We start from the raw sequence: 23990 nt of genomic DNA, 5'->3' as shown, positions 1-23990 counted from the left end.
ACTCTGATTTATCTGATAGAAGCAAATGTTTAAGTAGGATAAAGATGTTTTTGTCTCGGAGATAAAAACAGTGCCAGGAGGTATTTTCTGATTAAGCTGTGAATAACTGATGTGGATCAACTCAAAGTCAATCCTATAAGAGCTCCTTAAGCACAAACTGTCATCCCTCCAGGCTTCCATCCGTCCGTCTCTTTCACCTCTATCTGCCGCCCTTCCCCTCTCTCCTCCTCTGCTCCCCTGCCTCCCCCTGTCTCTCCCTCATCATCGCTCATTATTGTCCATTATTGATGGAGAGAAAACAAGGCCATCCTTTCCTTCCTGCAGTCTCTCCATCCCTCCTTTCTTTTTTTCCGGTTGGATAAACACACGGACGGCACTGCCTCCTTAAACCAGTTCACCTCTGCTTCCTCGGCCTCCCTCCTCTGCCTTCTCTGTCTCCTCTCTGGCGCTGTCATTAGTATGCAGAAGAAACAATAATATTCCTTCATGTGCCTCCCACTTTCTCCACCTCCGTCATCGTCTCTTCTGCTCTTTGCCTCCCTGCAGAAGAACTCCTTAATATTTAATCTGACAATGAACCCGAAATCTAATTTTCCTGAAGCCGTGAATAAAGGGCTAATGAGGTGAGACACAGTCCAGTTTCTCTGACACAGCTGGGTGAGAAGATGATAAATCAGATTTCATACCAGTCAACTAAAAATCATCTGATTTGGTGATCACTTTTTGCAACTTGCATCTTCAAACTGCTACTGTGTCTGATTTGGACATGCAGTGAATCTCTGCAGGTCCACAAAGGATAGAACACCCCCCAGCAGGAGGAAACCTTCAGAATTGCTGATCTCCGTTCTCCTCGATCATCTTTCTACTCCTGAGAACTTCTTCAGACTACAATCGAACCATGCTGTCATCAGTTTACATCTCAACAGTGATCAGAAAGTAAGAGAACAGGAACAACACATGTACAAAATGCACTGAGGCGCAGGGGACGTTATTCCATTGTATGTGGGAATGCAATAAGATCAAACTTTTTTGGGAAGAGGTTAAAGGAGCAATAGAAAAAATGATTTCCAATGGATCCTGCGTTCTTTGTCTTAGGTCTTTACCCAAAAGGTCATAAATACAATAAAAGTGAACGTATACTAATAGATATGTGTCTTTTACATGCCAAAAGATGTAAACCTTACAACAGGACTAAATATAAATTCATATTCTAAAAATAAATTCAAATACCCGCAATTGTATTAAGCCCTTAAGTTACGCATAAAATGTCTATGACACTTGTACCATAACAGAGCACAGACCTACATATTTCATATAATGACATGTATGTATATACAAGTGTAGGTGTATGTAAGAAAATGTTAATAAATATATTGTTCCAAAAAAAAAAACTCATCTCACTGTTTATAGTCTGTAAACTCAGAGTCAGACTTGGAAAACTCAAATGTTGTCGATGAAATTGTAGAAATTAGGCACTGAAATGACTAAATATCTCAAAATATTGGAATAAAACCTGAGAATAAAGGTGATTTCCTACCAAAATAAAATACCTGACAGAGCAGAATAAACTAGGCTTTAAAGTTGGATGCGTTTGGCTGATTGGTGGTGAAAATATCTTTTTTATGGAATGTGGGCGCATGACCTCTGCGTTTCTCAAACACCTACAGTCTAAGTGGTATTTCCTTTCCTTTTCTTTTCCCCCCTTCTCTCTCTTTAGGACCCTGTAGCACCTGCTGATCCCTTGGAGCCTTGACGTCAGCGCTGTAAACGGTGGAGATCTCCGGTGCGCGGCGGCAGCGGTGCTCAGCGTCCGTCCAGCGCGCAACGCAGGCGGCTGCCGCGGCACCAGCAGCAGCAGCAGCAGCAGCAGCAGCAGCAGCAACTCAGTTCAGACTTCCCCGCCCCGACTCATACATCCACACACTGTCTGGGAGGGATACAGCAAAGACACACTCAACAACAACAAGAACAACAAGCAGCAGCATCCTCTCCAGGTTTTGGAACCGGTCTTCGCCTCTCCAGCCTCGCCAATGTCGTCTGCTGTCACCGAGACGGAGGAGTCGGCGCGCAGCTCCCCGCTGACACCGCTCAAGCTTGTCGGGCTGGTGTGCGTCTTCCTGGCGCTCTGTCTGGATGTGGGAGCCGTGATGAGCCCGGCGTGGGTGACCGCCGACGACCAGTACTACCTGTCTCTGTGGGAGTCCTGCTGGAAGCCGGCGAGCACCGAGAACTGGCAGTGCAACAGCACTCTGGGCTCAGGTAACGACAAGAGGCGGGAGGGAAAGTCACTATGTGCGGGTTCATTGAATCAAAGCAACCGATCCATTCATCCATCGTGCCCCGGTGCGCATGGGACAGCATAGAGGGGAGTCACCGTGTGTATTCAGCAGAGAACAAAGAGTTGTTCAGAGTGATGCTGAGTCTGATGATGATGATGATGAGGGATGCTCTCACCTCTAGTAAGGCATTCCTAGAGGGAGAAAGCCCCAAGACAATCATCTCTAGCAACCATGGAGAGGTTTTGTCCTGACCAGTATGGTGACTCCCCACTGTCTCTATCCAAACATAACAAAGCCTCATCCTGACAGCAACTGTCAAGCCGTGACTCCTCTGGGATCTCCACATTAATTATCGTGGAGGTGAAATGAAGGGAAAAAACCTGGAGTGCGCTTCATGTAGAATAACACTCCAAATTTTATTCCTATCAGAGGGAGGGTGGGGGGGGGGGACAATGAGAAACAAAAAATGTCTTGTTTGTTCTGCCTGCACCACAGCCCCCGGTGACATGCCCTCACACTCTCCCCGTTCCTCTTTTGCCACTTAAAAAAGCTGCAGACGTGACATTGTGCAAACGCACAAACGTGTGGTAAATACTAACGCTGATGTTAATGGGTGCACCAGTGGCCTCGGGGTCTTTCGGGAAAAGGGGGGGATGAAGAGCGAGGAAGAGGTGAACGGCCTGTTGATGACGGCATCAGAGCTGAAGACACTTTTGATGAGTCATAAGTCATTTTTTTTATCAAATATGCATATATTCTGGTTTTATTTTGTCATGTAAATGGAATATTTTTGAGTTTTGAACTGTTAATCAGACAAAATAAGTTGCTTTAATGGTCTCACTGTTTTCTGACACCCTAAAATGCAACTTTAAGTTCTTCTAATGTTCAGTCTGTGCATGTTATCATGTCTGAACATGGGAATCAAACTAAAACACAAGCCTGATTGTGCATCTTCACCTACTTTCTATCATTAACGCTGCAAAAACTAAAAGCTACCACCTTTACAGTAAAGCCCATCAAACTCTCCTGGGTGTTGCCACTTACCTGCGCCTAATTAATTCGTTTGTCAACACTGACGAAGGAAGCAAAGAAGGAAGGGAAGAAGGAAGGGAAGAAGGAAGGGAAGAAGGAAGGGATGAAGGAAGGAAGGGAAGAAGGAAGGGATGAAGGAAGGAAAGAAGGAAGGGAAGAAGGAAGGGGGGTAAAAAGTGCTGTCTCAACGTAGAGCTCGCCCCGTCGTGCTCTTGTTTTTCCGTTATCTATCATCCTCCCTCTTCTTTTGTTGTCTAGCAAACGGCCTTATTGTCGCACACAGGAGAGGTCTTGCAGTTTTTTGGGGAGGGAGAGCAGGGCTTCATCTTGGATGCCGACTCGGGTTTCCAGGGAAACAAGAGTTCACGAGTGTTACTTTAATTGAGGTGAAAGCGACTTTATTTACTAGTGTTGAGACACACCGGGAGCCGACTGGTGCTAATTACACATGAGGGCATTAAAAGGATCATTTAAAAAAAGGTGTGTGTGCAAGTGGATGAGTGTCTGACCGTGTGGAGTGTGTGTTAGTGGGTGTGTGTGTGTGTGTGTGTGTTTGTGCCAATAAGAGGCGACCGCGTTGAGCTGACCTATTTCTGGACAGTCTCTTCTGAAGCCCGGCTGAATATTTCATGTCACACTCTGATTTTTCTGTTGTTACATCTCCGCACCTCCTCTCCGAGGACCTGCACACACACACACACACACACTAACACACACACCCACACACACTCTGTGACCACAACTTTCAGCAGCTCTTTCTTTCCTCTCTCCTCACACACATACATGCACATCCAGACTCCAGACCAGGACTCCCTACCTAATTAGATGTCTTGGCGTGACAGGTGTATGTGTGTATGTGTGTGAAAGAGAGAGCCCTACCAACACACATACATTGACTCATAGAAATAAATCACTCTCCACTTGTGCCAGCTCCCTCGGCTTGTTCCAGCACCTGAGCACGGACCAAAGCGGCACTTTCTATTAATTTAGCTCATCCTTTCACTCATTCTGATGATTTTTCCTTTTTGTAATAATGTGAAACTGAGCTGATCGCAGCAGGAGAATTGGCTTTTCAACCTTCCCCCTGCTTGGCAAAGCTTCCGCAGTGCTGCCGCTGCTGAAGTTGGCTTTGTTAATTGGCTTGCTCTCGGGCACTACAGCGTCGGGATGTTGGAGCCACCATACTGTTCAAAAAGACAAACATAGATGACACATCTTTATACCTATAAATGTTACATTTCTATTGTTCATAATATGTAACAGTGTATACAGATGTGTTCATGTGTAAAGCCTGACCGCACCGGCATTATAAAAGGCGGCATTTTTACAGCTAGATCTATTTATTTCAATGGAATCGCAGCGATTAGTGGATTCGCTTGTAAGTCTGCTCACATTTTGCATGTCAAGTTATAAGACAGTATAAAGAATAGAGGTCATATCCATGACGTCCCTCGCAGGTTTCTGAAAAGCTCACTGTGGGTTGCTGCAATCCTGGCAGACCTGCCTCCTCCGCCTCCCGGCTAATCTAAAAATGGGCAGTGACATGGAGCTGAGGCAAACAAGCCACCTACCTGTCAATCAAAGTGACCAAGCTGTTAATCCTGCATAACTTTAAGCCTTAATATAATGTGAACAGGTGAGTTGTATATAAATTCACCCTCAGTACAGTTGTCATGAACGGGGAAATTAGCTACAGAGACCAAAACTGTTTTTTGTACCAGGCTGTAAACATGTTTATTTCTGCTGTGAAGTTGGACATTTCAACATGGGGACTTATGGAGACTGACTCACTTCTGGAGACAGCCTCAAGTGGACGTTTGAGGAACTGCAGTTTTTGGCACTTCCACATTGGTTTCATTTCCCAGCCATGGTAGTTGCTGCTTGGAAAATAGTCAAGAAGCAATAAAACAAAACAGCGATAACAAACCATAAAAACAACCATTATTAAAAAATGACTTACTGACTGGCTAAAATCTGTATGGGTGTACTGTCAAAACAAAAGGTTTTGATAATCTTTTCATTGTCATTTCATGATGTGACGCACAAATTTCTGCTGTGAAGTTGGACATTTGAACATGGGGACTTACGGAGACTGACTCACTTCTGGAGCCAGCCTCAAGTGGACGTTTGAGGACCTGAAATTGACCAATAGGAAGCCGCCTTCATAGTGTAGATTATGGCTGTTTAAACATTAAAAAAACAATACCTTTGGGAAATGTAGGATACCTTTATAGTCAACCAGTAACAGCTTGTGACAGACTCTCTCAGCACTGATGCCACCAGTAACAGCTTGTGACAGACTCTCTCAGCACTGATGCCCGTTTATCAGGGAACTTTATCGGTCAGGGCGACACGGCACACATTTCGCACACAATGCACCCGATCGCAGGCCTCGTCTTTGTCTGCTGTGTGTCTGACTCCAGTCTCCTTCTGCACCGACTGCCCCCCCAGGTCCAGCACGCTACTGTGTTAAAAAAAAAAGGGGGTAGAGTGATTAGACAACTAGATACAGTTGTGCTAATCACCTCCCCTGGCGCTGCTGTCTGCAAAAAAAAAACAAAAAAACATTGTTGTCACCAGACAATCATTAAAAGTCTGGTTCTGAAAACGCAGGGATAAGACTACATCTAAGGGTTAAACTAACAAGCGAACCCACCAGCTCCAGACAAATACATTTCGGTCACGGGCCAGCCAAGGACCTGTCAAGGACCAGTCACGGCCCCGTCACGGCCCCGTCACGGAAACACGGGAACTTTTAAGTTGCTACATCTGTACACTCTCTATGAAAATGCCCCTCGCTCCTAACAACAAGCAAACTGCTGTGATGTATGCAGAGTCAGATCATTTAATATCTCAGTCAGAGTCAGAAATCTGCGGTTCATAACATGCACGACGTAGCTTCTAATTAATTGGACTGAGACGGGAAATCAAAAGCATAAAAGCAGAATCTCAGTGTGCAGGGTAGAGCAGAACTATTGTGTAAAGACCAGCTGCAGTAATTGGAATATGAAGTTTCCTTGTGAACTGATGCCGATACAGTTATAGCATATATTGTATATCTGAAGCCCTTCTCAGACGTGTACCTTTTAGATGTGATGGCAGTTTAACATCTCGGTCTCATGTTTTTGAATAAGTGCCTGTAAAAGTCACAGCGGCAGTCTCACGAGGTCAGCCAAAGTAGCACGGAGCATTTTCCGCCTTTTTTTTATTGCTGAACAGAGAGGCCGGAAAACGACTGAACCACCGAGGTGGAGGATGACACGCAACAAAGGTTGAATCCCACGTCGCCGTCATGTGGGAGGCGACGAGAGAGATGAGACAAATTCCCATGTTAACAACTCAAGATGGCTGTATGATTACAGAGTCGGCCGTGTGAGAGTTAAATTCAATCTAATTACATTGAACGAGTCTTTGGCTGACAGGAGGCATCCACGCTTGGCTGGTTCTCTTGAGTTATTAAGTGCCAAGTTTGATATTTTGGAGCTTTCACAAAAAGCAGAGTTTCCCAGTCATAATTAGAATTTGGATGTTGGTGAAGATGTTTTTTTTTTTTTACACGATGCATAGAGATTAATCTTGTTTTTCCCCTGTGGAATGAATGAATGAAATTATAAACACTCAAAACGATATTGTTCCTTTGTCCTGCTGGATGTGTAAATAGATAACTGCTTGTGTTGGTGTTTGCATCTCGTTCCCGCTGCCAAAAGAAATAAGCGAAAGCAGGTAGAACATCCTCTCATTATATTCGTCGGCTCTGTCACACGTTAGAAAACAGGCGGCAGGCTTAAATCAAAACAGGCAGCGGAATTAAAATCGAACGAATGATGGAAACCGTGAGAAGAGGCGGCGATCATTACGGCTTCAACCACAAAATAAGTTTTGAAATCCATCACTGATGCGGCAACAGACATGTGCCGGAATGACAACAAGAACATCCACATGAACACACGGATGAAGCCACGTTACATTCCATGTCTGGAAAAAAAGGGATTTTTGATATTCATGACAGAATAGAAACATCAATCACTGACAAGCAGCCGGCGTATGAGATCAAGTCGACTCCACGCAGAAATTCCTGGAGTTCAATTCCCTCGTGTCTGGCAAACAGGACACAGCTTCAGATGAAAAAAATCTTCCAGTGGGTGTTTGGCCTTATAGGCAGACATCAGAGGAGCCTCTACCTGTCACACACACACCGTTTGAACACGAAGAAGTTACACCTGGAAGCCAAGCGGCTTTCTTTCTCTCTTTTATTCTCTGCCCCCCTTTCTATTCCCTCCTTACATCCTCCTGTCAGGCTCAACCACCTCCTCCTCGTCTCCTATATTCATTCATCCCTCTTCTCCCCCGTTTGTTTTCTCTGATTTCTGACGTCCGTATCTGCTCCAAAGATGCGCTGTTGCTACCAATAGGTTTGTCATTCGTCTGACCTTGAGAGTAAATTCCAGAGGCTCGCTGTTGGATTTGGATACAGCCTGAGACACTAAAAAAGTCAGAAAACTACGATATGTTCCATCTTTTTCTCACACTCTTTATATTTCGTTTAAAATTATGCAATGAGCTTTATGGATGAGCGTTTTTCCGCTTCATTTATATTCACACATTTGCGAATAAAAGCCTGTGCTCGCTTCTGATGTGATTTTGAAATAAATGTAGTGCAGATGAGTCAGTTTTGACCCACATGTGGGTCTGAAATTCGTTGTCACAGATTTCAGATCAGTCAAAAAGCGTCATAAATGTTGCCTCCTCGCTCTCTGCCCTCCTCATCTTTCTTGATCAGTCTATCGATCCGTCCGATGCTTTTACTCCCCGGGCGTTTTTCATCTGTGCCCCTAAATGAATTGTCTTTTTCTCAGTACTCCCATTTCTCTTTTCCATTTCATTTTTTTTTGTTTGTTCCTCATTCCCCTTTGTCTCCTTTCTTCTAGTCTTCCCACCTCCCCGTCCCTCTCTCCTCCCCGAGGGCTTTATTGTTACATTTCTAATGTTAATCATTTTCCCTTTGTAATTTCACCATCCCTCTCCTCCTCAGCCCTCTCCGTCTCCATATCTCTTTTCCATTTTCTCCGGGGTCAAGTCTCTCCCCCCCTATTTTCCTCCTCTCTCTCCTCCTGTCTCCACCCTCCTTCCCCTTTCCCCTCCTCTCCTCTGACTCCATCTCTCCTCTCAGTGAGCTCAGCCCCCAGAGACGCTCGTTCTATTTGTAGCGGCTGAACAAGGAATGGGAAATGATGTGGCATTCACTTCTGTGGCAGGAAGACAGACAGGGGAATAGGCGAGAACCTACAGCTCTCAGTTGCCATCCCCAAAACACACACACACACACACACACACACACACACACAGTCTGGGGGCATGATATGGAAAGAAGGGGATGTGCACGTGCCCAAACACATATAATCCTTCTGGTGGATGCAAATCAAGCTTTCTTCAAAGCGTTTACATTATCAGAGAAGCAGCATGTTGCAGCACATAAACAGTCTTAAAATAAACAAATTATAAATGATCTGTGGACATAAAAGAACAAATTTGTGTTAAATACAGTTATTCCTCTGGTATCAAGTCACAATATTCATATTTTTCATAATGAGCCTCTTGTTTTAAACTTTCATCAGCCATGTTCACCAGGAAACAGGCTGATTTATCAGCTTTTATTCATATTTGGTTATTAAATTGGTCTTTGATTACATCTAAGCATTCAAAAAAGACTTTAAAATCCACTCTGCTGAAGTACAAAAGATTTCACACCACTTAATTAACAGCTCGGACCCCTTAAAAAAAACTTCTGGGGGTTTCAGAAATGAAGCTGATTAGTTTCTGTTCTACATTTCACATTATAAAGATTATTATAGATCAGAAACAACTGATTAGTGGATGAACAGAAAATAATCAGCAACAATTTTGAAATTAGAAATGGAGTCACTTTGAGTTTCGGAGTGTTTTTAGCCAAATAAGAACTTGAAGACTGTGGCAGTGCGGGCTGCGGGGAAAAAGAAACGCTTCAACCTGCTGCAGAAAAATTGAGGGTTGAGCGACACTGACAGTGAATGAGACGGAGGGAGCGCCAGAATCGAGTGAGCCGGTGAATTAAAGAAATAAAACACAACCAACCACCCACCCTGACACATTGCAGCATAGTCCTGTGGTGATTCACATTGCCTGACTGGCTCTGAATACAGCCTCAGTTTAGCCTGTTAACACACTATCATTTGCAACCATAGCATTTTAGCACTAAACGTAAAGTACAGCTGTGGATGCTCACACCTACGGACAGTTTAGAGTCACCACCTGCATGTATTTGGACTGTAGGAATAAGCCAGAGTATCCTGAAGATAAGTGCGATATTTGACCCACAAGCCAACCAAAGTCAGCAGGCCTCTGGGCAAGTCTGTAAAATTTCATGCTAATTAGTTCAGAAGTAGTTTGTAGGCTTTTGAAGTCTTCCAAGTCAGCCACTAAACTTCAGATGATCCCACACTGTGAATATCAGTAGCTATGCAACAGTATGCAGAAAAGCTCGGAAAGGTCAGTAATGTTAAAATCTCAGTGCCGGTACTTCGTGAAGGTACCCACACTTTGCCAGCTGTGCCCAAATTACCCAGGAATTCTCAGTGTGATGCTCTGCCAACAAGTTGATCCGAGCAGATGGAACACGAGTGAACATAATCCACTGAAAAACATGAAGGGTGCCTCTGCATCGCAATCTGCACACAGCTCTCCATTATTTTATTATTTATTTATTTCTTGTAGCAGTCGTGTGCCCTTATAGTACCCTGAAGCTCTGCTTTTGTCTGCAGCCAATACTGAGCCTTTTATTTTTAGTTATTTATTTTTTGCTGTTTGCGTCTCTTACTGGATCTCAAATTAAAGGGTCGGGTCTGGAATTGACTCAGAAGTATCTGCTGGTAACGGGTTCTGGTATACAGCTTTGATTGTATGGGTTGTCATATTGAGGTATGAAGGTCAGGACTAAATTGTTGATATAATAACTAATGTAGTGCATGTGCACACTCTTGATTTTTCATTGTGGGTACAGGAACCAGAGGTAGTACAGCAGTTAATCAGTGTGACAGCTTGGAGTGGCTTTGCAGTGACACCGCAGTAATCCCGTCACATGGCAAACAGTCACATTACAACGAGAGGTATTTCTCACAACGCGGCACAGAATGGTCTGTGTGTGTGTGTGTGTGTGAAACCGCTAAAACAGCAAGCACTAATTCGCAAGTCACACATACACGTAAGTTTGCGTGTTGAGTGAGCGTGAGAAAGAGGGGAAATTCTACAGCATGTGTCACAGAGTCCGTGATTTGAATCTGTCATCGTGTGTGTGTGAATGAGGAGTGAGACATTTGCATCAACAGCTGGAGATGATTTCTATCGCGTTTGCTCCAAAATATACAACTTCTGTATGTCATCTCTGATGTAGACAGTAAATGTGTGTTATTAATGATCATATGTGAACGATCTTCACTGTAGGGTTTACAGTTTGCATACAGCAGATGGGAAGTAAGTTGGCAAATGAGCAGTGATGTTGAAAAACCTCGCTAAACGTAATGAATGAACAGTCGAAACAGTAAGATCAAAGTTATGGAAGAATAACTGATAGTTAGCCAAGAGTAAGAGTTAAATGCTTGAACTAATGGTCAAAATGTTACCTAAAAGTGATGGTTGAAATATCAAAGGGTAGTGGATACAAAAGGTCAATTTAAATGAATCTGGAATATGACAGATGATGTTAAAGCAGAGGTGGATGGGAGATGAGTCCAGGCCAGATCCTAAATCTAGACCACTTTTTTACTACAGTGATGATGACGAGCTACTGAAGTCTCCAAAGGTCCAAAAAAGATTCAAAGAAGAGTCGAAAAATTCTTTTTTTCAGTTAGCTCTGGAGCTGAACCGAAGACGATATTTTTACCCCAGCTTGCCCCTACGCCCACTTCGAGCCTGCGTCTTGACATAATGGTGTCAGCACCTTTTTACTCCGGTTCTTCCATATTTGGATATCTTCCTCCAACTTTTGTACATCCGGATGCCATATTACTCCATTCCGACGCCATAATTTACAATCTCAGGCCCCACCCTCAAAGAAAGATCTCCTTATGCCGATTCAGAACTTTGAACAAGCTTGGACCTTGCTTTGGCGTTTACTGTCTTTTTCAGACTACATTTATTGTTCCCAAGTTACATGCTATAGTAGATGTTTTTTTTACCGCGCTAGTAAATTTAGGCATCACCTCTATTTACACACCTTAAATAGCCGGAAAATAAAAAAATAACTTCACTTAAATAACCCTGCAGGACTGTTGATGTCAACTGCTGTGCGGTGGCTGACAGCTACATTTCTACGTCAAATGCATTTAATTGAAGTATGCCTTTTAAGAGCTACTGTATGTCTGTATATCTTCCTCCAACTTTTGCACATCCGGATGCCATATTACTCCATTCCGACGCCATAATTTACAATCTCAGGCCCCACCCTCAAAGAGAGATCTCCTTATGCCATTATTAAACTTGCCGATTCAGAACTTTGAACAAGCTTGGACCTTGCTTTGGCGTTTACTTGTCTTTTCACTTTTCAGACTACATTTGTTGTTCCCAAGTTACATGCTATAGATGTTTTTTTTACAACCAATAGTGGTATAGAATTGTTTTTTTATATATTTTAATATATAGTTTGGTTATCCTTTTGGTTTCATTCGTTTGATTGGTTGAGGCTGCTTCCACAGAGTGAACCATCTCTGTGCTTGGAGGGAAGTTAAATATGAATGAAAAACCACCCGAACCTCATGAGAGGCTTGTTTTAACCCTCCACCTCGCTACACCTCGCCTCCCTCTGGGTCTGCCAACCCTCATTCCACTCATGTGTGTCTTGTAGCTCTGCTTCTACACGGCTATTTTTTTCGGAGGGGGGAAGCTCAGGGGAGGCAACAACAGAACGGCCTTAGTGTAGTTTGCTTTTTGCTGAGATGACTTCAAGCCAAATCCAAAAATTTGTAGTGTGTCAAATATATAAAGCAAACAGATTCAAACCCACACGGGTGGATCAGAGGCTACGGAGGAGAAATTGAACTTTTTTTGTAGGAATACCTTGTTGCCGGGAAACATTTTAATCAAGCTGAATAGGTGAACTACGGCGTCACCTTATTAATCAGCCGCATCATTCAAAGTTAAAATAAACTCCTCTGCATTTGTATTACAAGATGCTTCTGATAGCATCCTTCTCTTATCTCTCCTCTCTTCCTCCTGCTCTCTTTCATCTTTAATTTCCTCCTTCCCTCTCTGCCTCCCACTACCCACCACCGCATCTCATCTTTCACCACCATCTCCGTCTCTCTTTCCCTCCCTATGCCTCTAAATCTCTCATCTTTCCTTATCTCTCCCCTCCACCATCCATCTTTCATAAGCTTTTTTTTTTTTTACCGCGCTGGTAAATTTAGGCATCGCCTCTATTTACACACCTTTAAATAGCCGGAAAATAAAAAAATAACTTCACTTAAATAACCCTGCAGGACTGTTGATGTCAACTGCTGTGCGGTGGCTGACAGCTACATTTCTACGTCAGATGCATTTAATTGAAGCATGCTTTTTAAGAGCTGCTGTATGTCCTCGAAGGAGTGCAGATTATTTTATTTATTTATTTCATTTGTACCACAGAATTTGCTAGTTTAGGTCCAGGAATAGGTTTTTTTTACAGCAGCTTACATGAGCTACGGCCAATTTGACAGCAGCACATCTGATCACAGTGTGAAAGCAGACAGATGGAAGAAAAGGTTAGAGGAATGGTCAAATCTCTTCTCTCCTCCTGAGCCCAAATGGATTACATGATCAGGAATGTGTGTGTGTGTCCAGTCCCAGTCCCACCAGCATGTAAAATTTTGAATCCATTCATTCCAGTGGACTTGCTTCCAGTAAAGCAAACAAGCGAGAGGCCAACTTTGTCACACTAATTTTGCAGCAAACTCTTGACGGCTCTTGTTATGTAAGCCGCTCACTCCAACTTGTCCTGTAGTGTTTATTGTGTATGCAGATTTAGCTGTGTAGTCGCCTGCTCCTGATTGGTTATAGTTGCATGTGATAAAGCCTTAGTTTGCCTTTATTGATCATGTATGCAGTGGTTTGATGTGTGTGTTTGTATGTGACCATGTGTCTGTGTGTGTTTCAGAGTGCATCACGGTCCCTCCCGTATATAAATGTGGACAGATTTTTGAAAACGTGCCAGTAAAGCTTTTTAGCCGAGGCTTTTTGTCAGCTCAGGTATACTAAGTGCTCTCCCTCTTCATTACTTTCACTCAGCGCTGCTCTGTCCTCACCTCCTTCTCCTCCTTCTCCTCCCCCCTTCTCTCCCCCCCTACCTTCCACCACCCTTCTCCTCCCTTTGGCATTACTTTTCATGCTGCCCTCTCTCTGTCCTTGTAACATTATGCCGCTGCCTCTGCCACTTGCGCGTTTCTCCTCTTTTATCGCCCATCACCCTCTCGGAGATGGTCGCCGCCTCCGCCGCCACCAAAACCTCTCTTCATCTCACTTTAACTTGTCTTTTCCTTTTTACGTCAGCTTCCCTTTGTTCCTCGATTCCCTTTGTTTTGTTTCCTTTGTGGATCCTACACACTCATTTGTCCCTCCTCCGCCCTTTTATTTCCGCTCTTTCTTCATTTTTCCTTATCCAGTGTTGCTTTCCTTCCTTCACCCAACCTTGCTTACTTCTTTCCATCCCCTGTCGTCCCTCCTTCCCTCCTTAACATCACCTGTTCTTCCTCATTCCTTCCTTCTCTCTATCTTTCCTTGCTCCCTCTCTCTTTTGTCCATCTCCTACTTCACTTCATATTTCTCTTTCTTTCCTCTTTCCACGCTTGATTAATCCCATCCTCCTCCTCCTCACTTTCCTTTTACTTTCCTACTTTCTTTTTTCCCTTCCAGTATTCTTTCCTTTCCTCTGCTTCCTTCATCCGTCCTCTTCCCTTCCTTTCCTCCCCCTTCTGTTTCCTTAATTGCATCGCTTTTCCTCCCCATCCCCTCTTTCCTCTCTTCCTAGCTTTCCATTTCTTTGCCACTCCTTTTTTTGTCCAATATCTTTCCTTCCTTCTTTCTTTCTATTGCCTTCATTTCATACCCTTTTCACCCCCCAATTTTTCTCTTCCTCCTTGTTTCCTTCTCTTTCCTTCACCCTCTTTTGTTTTCCTGCTTATTATTACCACCATTCATTGTGTTTCCTTTGTTTCCCTCCTTGCCCCCTTCTTTCTTCGACATCCCTCGCCCCCCTTCTTTCTTCCATGTACCTGTGCTCTCCTTCTTTCTTCCCTCCTTCTTCACTCTCTATACTCCCTCCGATTTTATTCTTCATTCCTTCCTTTTTTAAACCTTTCTTATAACCTTTCGTCCTCTCCCCCTCCTTCGCTCTCTCTCTAATCAACATACTTGATGGTGAATATAAAATGTCAATTAAAATAATATGTCTCTTGTGGCTCTGTCTCGTCTTCCAGACGACCCTCAAGGTCTTGTGCGTTTCATTTTTTTTTAAACTCTGGTGTGCGTTCACTGCTTTGCATATATTCATGAATGTTCTCCAAATGTTTTTATGCAACACGTTGCTCGTGTGTTGCGTTCTCCTTACTTTCTTCTCCTCCATCCTTCCCATTCCAGACTGGCAGGTTGCTACGTTGGCCCTGTTGCTAGGGGGTGGAGCCCTGGTGCTGATGTCATTCCTGGTCGCTCTGGTTGCAGTGTGCATCGGGACGAGACGGCGATTCTACGCACCCGTCGCCTTCATGCTTTTTGCTGCAGGTCAGAGCACACACAATGAACGGTAGTCCATACACAATTACACCAAACCTGGGTCGAAGGCCACACACTCATTATGTACTAAAATACACACACCTAATCACACACACACGCACAGGCACTTAATTAGTCAATTTAGACAAGGTAACTGAAAGGTTGCAGGGTAATCACATTGAACACTGACATGCATTTAAATGATAATCCTTACTTACTCATTAAGTAGGCGACTACACACACTGGCTACACACAGACACACACACACATTTCCTCTGCCTCAAACTAATTTAGAGCAAATCTTATTTTTATGAATCAAGCCCAGCAGGTTCGGGGCAGAGTGTCACGCCTGTCCGTTTAATTTCCTCAGCCAGCCCCAAACTCAGCTTGGACAACTGTCAAGTTTCCACATTTTCCGCGTTCTCACCTCCCGGGAATAATTGGAAAATTTCATTTTTTTTAGGTGTGAAATGTTTCATTTTGTAAAGCTTGATGTTTTGCCTGTTGGACATTTTTTCCTCGATCACACTGCAAAGCGCAGAAGTGAGATTCAACACTAAAGAGGAAATCTTCTTAACTTAAAGAGATTGAGATTTACAGAAGCTACGTGGCTTTTCAGGAACTGGGAGTCGTGTCTTTCTGGAAAATCCTCTCAAAGTGTGCGTGAGAAATGGAAATGCAACGGATTGGAATTAAACATCCTCATTATGTTTGGATTGACATTCAAATCGAATCATTCTGCACGCTGTAATGATTGAGAGGCTTTTCTGTCTTTAGCCTCAGCAGAGCAAACATACAGTGTGACATTTCCAGTTTGAACAGAGATACAAAGTCAGAAGTATTTTCCCCTGCTGTTAATTCCCATTTGAACCTTTTCCTCAACCTTCTTATTTAGCACAGGAACACGAGAGTCTCCTGATAATGATGCTATGAATGTATTATGTGAAAATTCAATTTTATTTCTGGTCACCATGTTTTTTTCCATTAACCTTGGCATTAAAGTTGGCAGAAAATACTAAGCCATAGCTGCCATTATTATATGAAAGCTGTAGCAATTTGAATTTGACAAAACACTGTGCTGTATTCACCACATTCATCCAGATTTGATGCCCGATCTGAAAGTGAAATGATTTCAACCCAATGTGTCATTTCTAAATGATAAACTTTAGCTTGCAAAACAAAATTTTAAAGGGTTGCTGTTAAAGGTTGTTTTCGCTGTGACATAGAAGTGTACCCCGGGGTGTGTCAGGACACTGTGACATCACTGTTGGGTGTGGCTTTCGAACAGAGAGGGCAGCAAAACATTGTTTTTATGTTCTGCTGTGAAGCTACAAGCTTGGTGAGTCGATGTTTCACAACTACTGACTAAGTTTTTACTTTGTAACCATTTTTGCCAGAATATCCGTCCAGGAGGGACAACCACAAACATCTGGGTTTCTGCTTTTACTGATGCATTCACGGCAATGAACTAATAAAAACCTCCCAGAGAACTCTGAATGTTTTCTTGTGAGGCGTTTCATTTTCCCCATGGATTGTAACCAAAACGACATTAAACTTTAAAGGAGCATTTTACTTTTCAAAAAGTCTAAATGCACTCCATACTTCAAGCTACAATTATTATAAATATATCATTTTAGAAAACTATGAAATTCTTAACAACAAATAAACAAAAACACTAGCTGTCAAAATGTGCTTGTTCTCTCTCCCTTGATGGGGCACAAACAGCCTCTCTAAGTGATATACAGAGGCAAAGTGTTTTCGGGTGGACTATAAAGGGACCCCTCTGTGAATGATAGATCACATACACCCTTCTTAACAACCAGCTACCTCTTTAAGGCTTGTTTTCCACACCATCTGTGTTAATATTTGCCTCTTTTTTTGATATTATGCATTCAGTGCTTGTTTATGTTCCCCCCTAGATGAATTCCCTTTGAAGAAATAACGATTGATGTGTTCCTCTTTGTTCCACTGCCATCCATCTCTCTCACACCCCTCCCTTTTAAAACTTTCCCATCTTCTCCATCCTCCTATCGCCTCCCCTCATCCTATCCATCGTTAAACTCGTCCTGCTTCCGTTGACCTTTTCGTCCAACTCCGATCCTCCTCTGTCTCATCCCTCTACCTCCTCCATCCACCCTCACTCCTCTGTTTCTCCGCCATCATCCCCCTCTCCTTCCCTCTTGCCTGATCAAGTTTGATTTATATTGTTTTTTCTAAAAATGTGCTAAATGAACTCAACAGAGCTAAACCATATCCCCTCCGGGCATGTGACTCTCTTCTCGACCCAGTCGATGTTAATTTCTGCTATTTTTCTCCTAACTGTTTTGTACATGACGGCTGAAAAGTCTATGCGATCAAAATTCCTTGAACCCAAACTTATTCGACTGTGTAGCAGACGTGTTTTACATCAGAGGAAATGTGTTCAGAATTCAATAATTAATAATGAATACACCATATTAATAAAATATAGACCCCCTACTGTGTAACACACTATTGTGAGTAAAAATATCTTTCTTCCACGTTGACTCTCTTATTTGTGTTATTGTACAGCTGTTGTATTAGAATAGATAAATTACACAGAACATAAATATTTTTAACATTTACAACAATTCTGCCTCTTCCAGCTGGTACCCAGCCTGCTAACTTGCTGTGATAGCTGTACTAAATATAGAGACTGGCTGTAATCCACTTCAAATTATTATTTTTTCCCTTCCTCATCATCTGGTTCAGCCTCGCCATGATCAATAAACTGTCTCTATGGGGACAGGTTTCCCCACTCACAATCATGGTTGTGCGCACAGCAGGTGGGTAGAAAACATACTGCCATAATGTCATCATAGATTATATATATTTTCCCTATTTCTGGATATTAGTGATGTTAGAATGTATAAAATGCTGTCCATCAAAATATGCCGCACAATAGATGCCGCAGGCATACTGGAGGATGCCTTCAGTGTATACGGGCAAAACTTCACTCACAAGAAACCTTCAATCAAATATTAATAAATATTATTTGGGATCATGACAAGAGATTGGCACAAGTTTTTGTGATGTTTCTCTGGAAGGAACAATAGGCTAAGCATGAATCAGCTGTCAGCCTGAAACTCTAAATCTGTTCTAACTATCAGCAAAGTGATCACAGAGCAGTATTCACCAACAGCTATAAACACAGTAACAGTGGGAGCTGTCTTACCATAAGCACAAGCTTTTTTTTTCTTTCACCCATTTCTGTGAAAAGCTGTCCAGCGCCTTATTAAAATCCAGCACTCTGACCAGAAAGCTGGGCATTCATACTTAATTATGCTCTTGAGTTAATAGGGAGGTTTTTCCTTTTAGACATTTTTTTACCCATTATTTTTGCAATTTGTGCACAAAAATGTTATTCCCTAAAACTACTATTTAGTCATAACCTCTTAGTTATTCTGATTTGTTGCTTGGAAACCAATAGAAATGATACTTTTCCTATAGAACTGATACATTTCCTTGTACTTACTGTCTGCATGTATCCTCCAGTTGTCCTCCAGGCCTGCAGTTTGGTCCTCTACCCCATCAAGTTCATCGAGAGCATCAACCTGAGGATCTACCATGAGTTCAACTGGGGATATGGCCTAGCCTGGGGGGGAACCATCTTCTCCTTTGGTGGAGGAATACTCTACTGCCTCAACCCCAAGAACTATGAAGAGTATTACTAGCCCTGATTCAAGCCCAGGAACCTTCAGTCACATGCTTGGAGAGGTATTGATGAGGTAAAGAGGGGGTTTGTGGGTATTTTATTTAATGGCTCAATTCCAAAGAACTGTACACTGGATTTGAGCCAATAACTGCATCGCCGCAAGTTTCCCAACCCTGGGAAAATTCATGGGGTGAAGCTGGTGTTTGGTGGATTTCTTTTTGTGCCTGAGTTAACAGAAGAAGGTATTTTATTCCTAGGACTTGTGACACAACTGGAGGAACTGACTAACCTGCAGTAACAAAGGATGGAGGTTTACATTGAAGATGCCGCCTCCATCCTCTCTTCCCTGTGAATATAACTGCAAGAACTACTCTCATTATGTCACTGACAACTCAGCCTATTGACTCTGTTATTTAGGAAACAGGATGGTAGACTGGGAGGCTTTTACTGCACGTTTACGCTCGCATGCACATGCAACAGCACGTGTATCCTCACCTGTAAACATCAAATCCTCGTGTTGGACATCTTCTCTCTCTCTTCTGAAAATCTATTCCCCAGTCTCCTGCTCCATTAGTTCATCATCGTCAGTGCTTAGCTAGGAGTTGTGTCATTTTGTCCAATGGAGCTCTTGAACTTTCACAAGGACATGGAAGAGGATCAGACACTACAGTTGTACTTCATAACTTTTCATAAGACAGATAGATTCCTCTTGGGGGAAGGTAGGAGGGGAAAATAAAATAAAGACACCCGCTCAATATTCCGTTTTCGACCCACTTGTCTGTTACCGCGGCAACCCACAGGGTGTGCACATGCAGCTGTCATGATTGATTAGCCATGGTCGGAGGTGTGAGACAGGACTGCGCTCAGCTGCCTTGAAGGGTCTGCTAAATTTCGATTCCCTATTGAGTCGAGTTTCTCCACACTATGACATTCAGGGCATCCTTTTTCCTCTGGTGCAGCGCCTTCTGCATCCTGTTTGTGGACGGAGTACACGCAATACACGCCACAGACAGATACAGTACAGTTTCTCAGTCGGCGTGTTTACATGTACATCAGCATTTTAAGAAAGTTAGAATTTGTGCATCCTGAGTGTAATATTATGATTAAACACTCAGCTAAAGTGAGTAAAGCAAGTACAATCACAGACACCTTTGGGCAACTGTGACTTTGCTAGGTGCCCCCTGGAGCATGTATACACTTTTGTCAGACTTTTTGTCAAGTACATTGCTCTAGTGGAGGTGAAAGGGAAGTGTGGCCTTTTGCATTTAGACTCGTTGGAGATAAATGGAGTTTAGGGTGGTAACCAAAATCACTCCCTATTTGCTACTTACTGCACTATATTCATGGGTTTAGGTTTAGTTTCAGAGGGGTGTGTGGGGTGTCATGAGAACAGTTGTGGTGGGATTAACATTTCTGAAAATGATGTTATCTTCAATAATAAAAATGGCAACTGTCTACACACAAGAGAAAAAAGGTAAATGGAAATAAAGTATTGGGGACCAAGCATCGACCCTTGAGGTACTCCATAAAGTGCACCTGTTGTGGCTGGCCTAGAGTCAGGAATACCTACACCAGTGTAGACTCAAACCAGTGTAGTGCCACGAGAATCCACTTTGAAGCATGTCGAAAATGTTTTTTATGAACACTCATATAGAATGCTGTTGATTTTGACAGAAAAAACAGTTTCAGATCAGAATTAAACTCATAACTCATAATAGGATTACTGTCAAGGACACAGTCAGATAATTGCCTCCCAGCACGAGGAATCAATGGATTATTGTGTACATGTAAACATTGCCCCTGAAGCTGACTATTTATAAACCGGATCAGTAGACACTACTGATAAGTTCAGGCCATGTGTCTCCTTGTCTACAGTAAATGTCAGGGATCAGCCCTGAACCCAGTGTGTGTACATTTTGGTGGAAAACAAGCCGGGCATGCATCTGTTGGCACAGGAAAAGCAAATGTCAATATCAGCCAGTGTCAAATGTCAGCATTAATGGATGCTGGGAAGCATTCGGTATAGGATCAGGATTGTATCTTACATTAAGGCATCACCACCTTATAGAAAAGATCACCTGATAATCACTGCTTTCATGTCCCAACAGGCTGATGTGAATTTAAGCAGTATTTATCTCATTTCCACGGTTTCCCCTGCCCTCAGGGTTTGGCTCAAATCACCAGTGGTTTGGGTGGTAGCCATGGATCAAATGTGATCTCTGCTTGTTGATGTGAGTGGAAAAACAAATATTGTGACTTCTGTATTGATTTTCAATTCTAGATTGGCTGATAAAGCAGGTAATAAAGCTATTTTTGCTTTCATTGTGAAAATGCCTGTTCATGCTCTCTCTTAGCCAAAGTTTAAGTTCAACTCCCCCTGTGTGCTGTTACTTACAGTTACTTTCCTCACCCTCTGACCTCCATTCTTCCTTCAAAACACACTGTGCAGAGAGTGGGATGTAAATTCAGAATTTTCCGGCTGACATTTTGGAGATACAAGCAGCGTGTTGTTTGTACTCTCCACTGTCACATATTTACTGTCAACTGTCAAACAATCACCCAAAAATAGGATCCAGGCTGCCTCCCTCCCCATCTTAACAAATGTCCACTCACACAAATTATGTCCATTTATTTTATATAAACTGACACGATGATGTTTAGCACAATATAATTTCCTCTGTTCTTGATGTGGAGATCTTGCATTTGTTTTGGCAGTCCTTTCTGTCACTACACCAGCAGGGCTTCTAAAATCAGCTCATTTAGGGTTTAATGACTGCGAGCTGATGCGACGGGAAGCAGATTTCAATAACGCTTTATATTACAGACCACAAATGACACTGTCATGATTTAGTATATACAGGGTATCAATGAAGGTTTGGGAAGGAATGGTTTTAGATGTTAGGAAACATGCTTATTCACCTCTCGTTAGCCATACAGTTTTAAAGGTTTAATCCATGCAGCCACACTAACTATTGTTTTCAGTCTTTATGCTCACCTAAACAGCTGCTGGCTCTAGATTGGTATCAATCTTTCCATTTAACTGGGAAATAAAGCAATTTAAGAATATTTCCCAAAATGAGCAACTATTCCTTTGTTTATATATTTATATAGAGGGTATGGAGAGATGGTGGAGACCAAAACAGAGCTAAAAGGAGAGTAAATGTTGGACTTATGTTCATTAGATGGACACGAACACAACTCTATATGAATGCTAATGTTGCTCTGTAACTGCTAGATGTATAAATTGGCATATTTATAGGATAATATGTCAGTGTTGATGCCCAAAGTGGCTTAAATAAATCTGTATATTTAAAATGTACTGGAAAGTTAATGATTTTTCCAAGTAACCCCTGAAAACAAATGCGTTATCCCATTATTCAATATACTTATATACATCTTACTAGTTCATTAGTACCCTGCCTGTACTAAATATTGTCACTGTAATCTGCAGGCTATAATGTAAAGCGTTACTAAAGAATAGCCTTGTGGGCAGGATGTGGTGCAGACTAAAGCCACTTAATCTTACTTTACAAGCCTTTTCAGGCTGACATAAACCTCATGTTGTAAATTCACAGTGTATATTTCATAGGTAGTATTGAACTGATGGGTGTTATATGAAAGTAGGGTCTTAGGAGGGTCAACAAAATCCTAAACTTCAATGTTTAGATGTGGATTTCTTTATGTATAGTGACAGGATGTCACGGTTTTCCCATCGTTTTATTCTGCACTGAGTGAATTCAGAAATCCATTGTTATTATTCCATGAGTCATACCAGCTCTATGGGTCAGCGGGTGCTTTTCAGCATGTGACCTTGCTCTTTAGTATTTTATCTAAACGATGTCACAGCTTCACTGTGTTCAGTGGTGGGGCTCCGGTTAATCAGTGTTTCAGAATTGTTGGGTCACCAGATTTTCTGTCAGATCACGGATGAAGCATTTTGCTTCACCTGACTCTGTGTGTGTGTGTGTGTGTCACTTCTTTCGAGCAGAGCGAAACAGGAGTCCTGACACAATACGGAAGTGCTGTAATAGAGATCATGATATTTGATATGGCCGCTAATGTATTTAATACTGTATGATCACAGCTTAGTGAGGGTGTTTTTACTACCTAGAAACGTCTCTGTGCTTTGGTGGTGTAGAGTGACCGTAGGCACTAACACTGTAACAGACCTGGGTTAAAATATACAGGAAAAGTTTCAATATCCACTAATATATAGTAATGGAAGAACTAAATAGCTATTTAGTGCTTTCAAAATCAAAAACAAACACATTAGTTTTTATGTGCAATATTTGATGTCCTGAAAATGCTGTTGATTTATGGTCTCGCCTGCTATTAGAGCACTCTTAATTTACCTGCCAAACACATAAACACTCCTTAAATATCTGGCAAGGGAGCTAAATCCCCTGCCAGATTAGTCTCAGATCAAAGACTTACTGCTTTATACCGTCAGGCTGTTTAACATTGTGCCGCTGCTTTTATTTTATCCAACATTCAAAGTGACAATACTACGTTTCGGATTGGTAATGCAGAGAACAAATACACCCTCCTTCCTCCGAGCTGCTGCTGCCTTCAGGAAGGAGCAGATACAGTTAAAGCTGCGGCGTGTTTTGGTTTCTTAATTGGGAGGCTGAAATCAATGTCACGTCAGTTGTAATTATGAGCCTCTGCTTCTGAATGACAACGCAAATATGTTTGCACCAGTTTCAGAAATGACCTACATGCTTTGATTTTTAATGAAGCGCTTCAACGTGCTTCTGCGTAAATAAAATTATTTGTGTTTGGCTCCGGAGTGTGATTTCTAAAAGGAACTCCACAAGCTGGGTGACAAGCTATAACTGCCCCCTAATAGGTTATACTTGTTACTTGTGGCCCCAGGGTTCCTGACCCATGCTGGTTCTTTGTATGTTTTATCCCAGGTCTGACTTGTAGTTATTAGCATTTATTTGGTTATTAATTTACCGAAGAAAAGTAGAGGCTCGCAAACAGAAACAGCTCTGTTTTATGCATCATCTCCCTGTAGACTGGAGAGAAACACTGTCTAATGATGTGCATAGGGATTTAGGAAGTGTGTATGAATGTATGTGTGTGAATGATGAGGAGGTTTGACAGAGATAAGAGAGAGAGTGTGTGTGTGTGCGTGCATGTGTGTTGGCATGTTTTAGATGCCACTGTAGAGATGTCAGTAACAAGCATTTATCTCTTTGTACGTTGCCACATTAAAGCACTGAACAGAA

General features: G+C 42.4%; 1 protein-coding gene across 1 annotated transcript; it reads left to right on the top strand.

Moving 5' to 3' along the window:
• Positions 1 to 1234: 1234 nt before the first annotated feature.
• On the top strand, positions 1235 to 23990 carry LOC104936888 (transmembrane protein 47). The gene is made up of 3 exons (XM_010752983.3): positions 1235 to 2259; positions 14952 to 15092; positions 18597 to 23990. Exons 1-3 carry the CDS (start codon positions 2031 to 2033, stop codon positions 18773 to 18775), a joined length of 549 nt encoding a protein of 182 aa, XP_010751285.1. The 5' UTR covers positions 1235 to 2030; the 3' UTR covers positions 18776 to 23990.

This window comes from Larimichthys crocea, chromosome XIX, assembly GCF_000972845.2.
Source record: "Larimichthys crocea isolate SSNF chromosome XIX, L_crocea_2.0, whole genome shotgun sequence".
Taxonomy (NCBI): Eukaryota; Metazoa; Chordata; class Actinopteri; family Sciaenidae; genus Larimichthys; species Larimichthys crocea.
The sequence above is the reverse complement of the archived record's forward strand: the minus strand, read 5'-3'. Positions and strand labels throughout refer to the sequence as shown.

Bases quoted from the DNA above. Each gene is read 5' to 3' on its own strand.
- LOC104936888 (XM_010752983.3), top strand. From the start codon at position 2,031: ATGTCGTCTGCTGTCACCGAGACGGAGGAGTCGGCGCGCAGCTCCCCG. The intron at 2,260-14,951 runs GTAACGACAAGA...TTCCCATTCCAG, and splicing joins CAACAGCACTCTGGGCTCAG to ACTGGCAGGTTGCTACGTTG. The intron at 15,093-18,596 runs GTCAGAGCACAC...TGTATCCTCCAG, and splicing joins CTTCATGCTTTTTGCTGCAG to TTGTCCTCCAGGCCTGCAGT.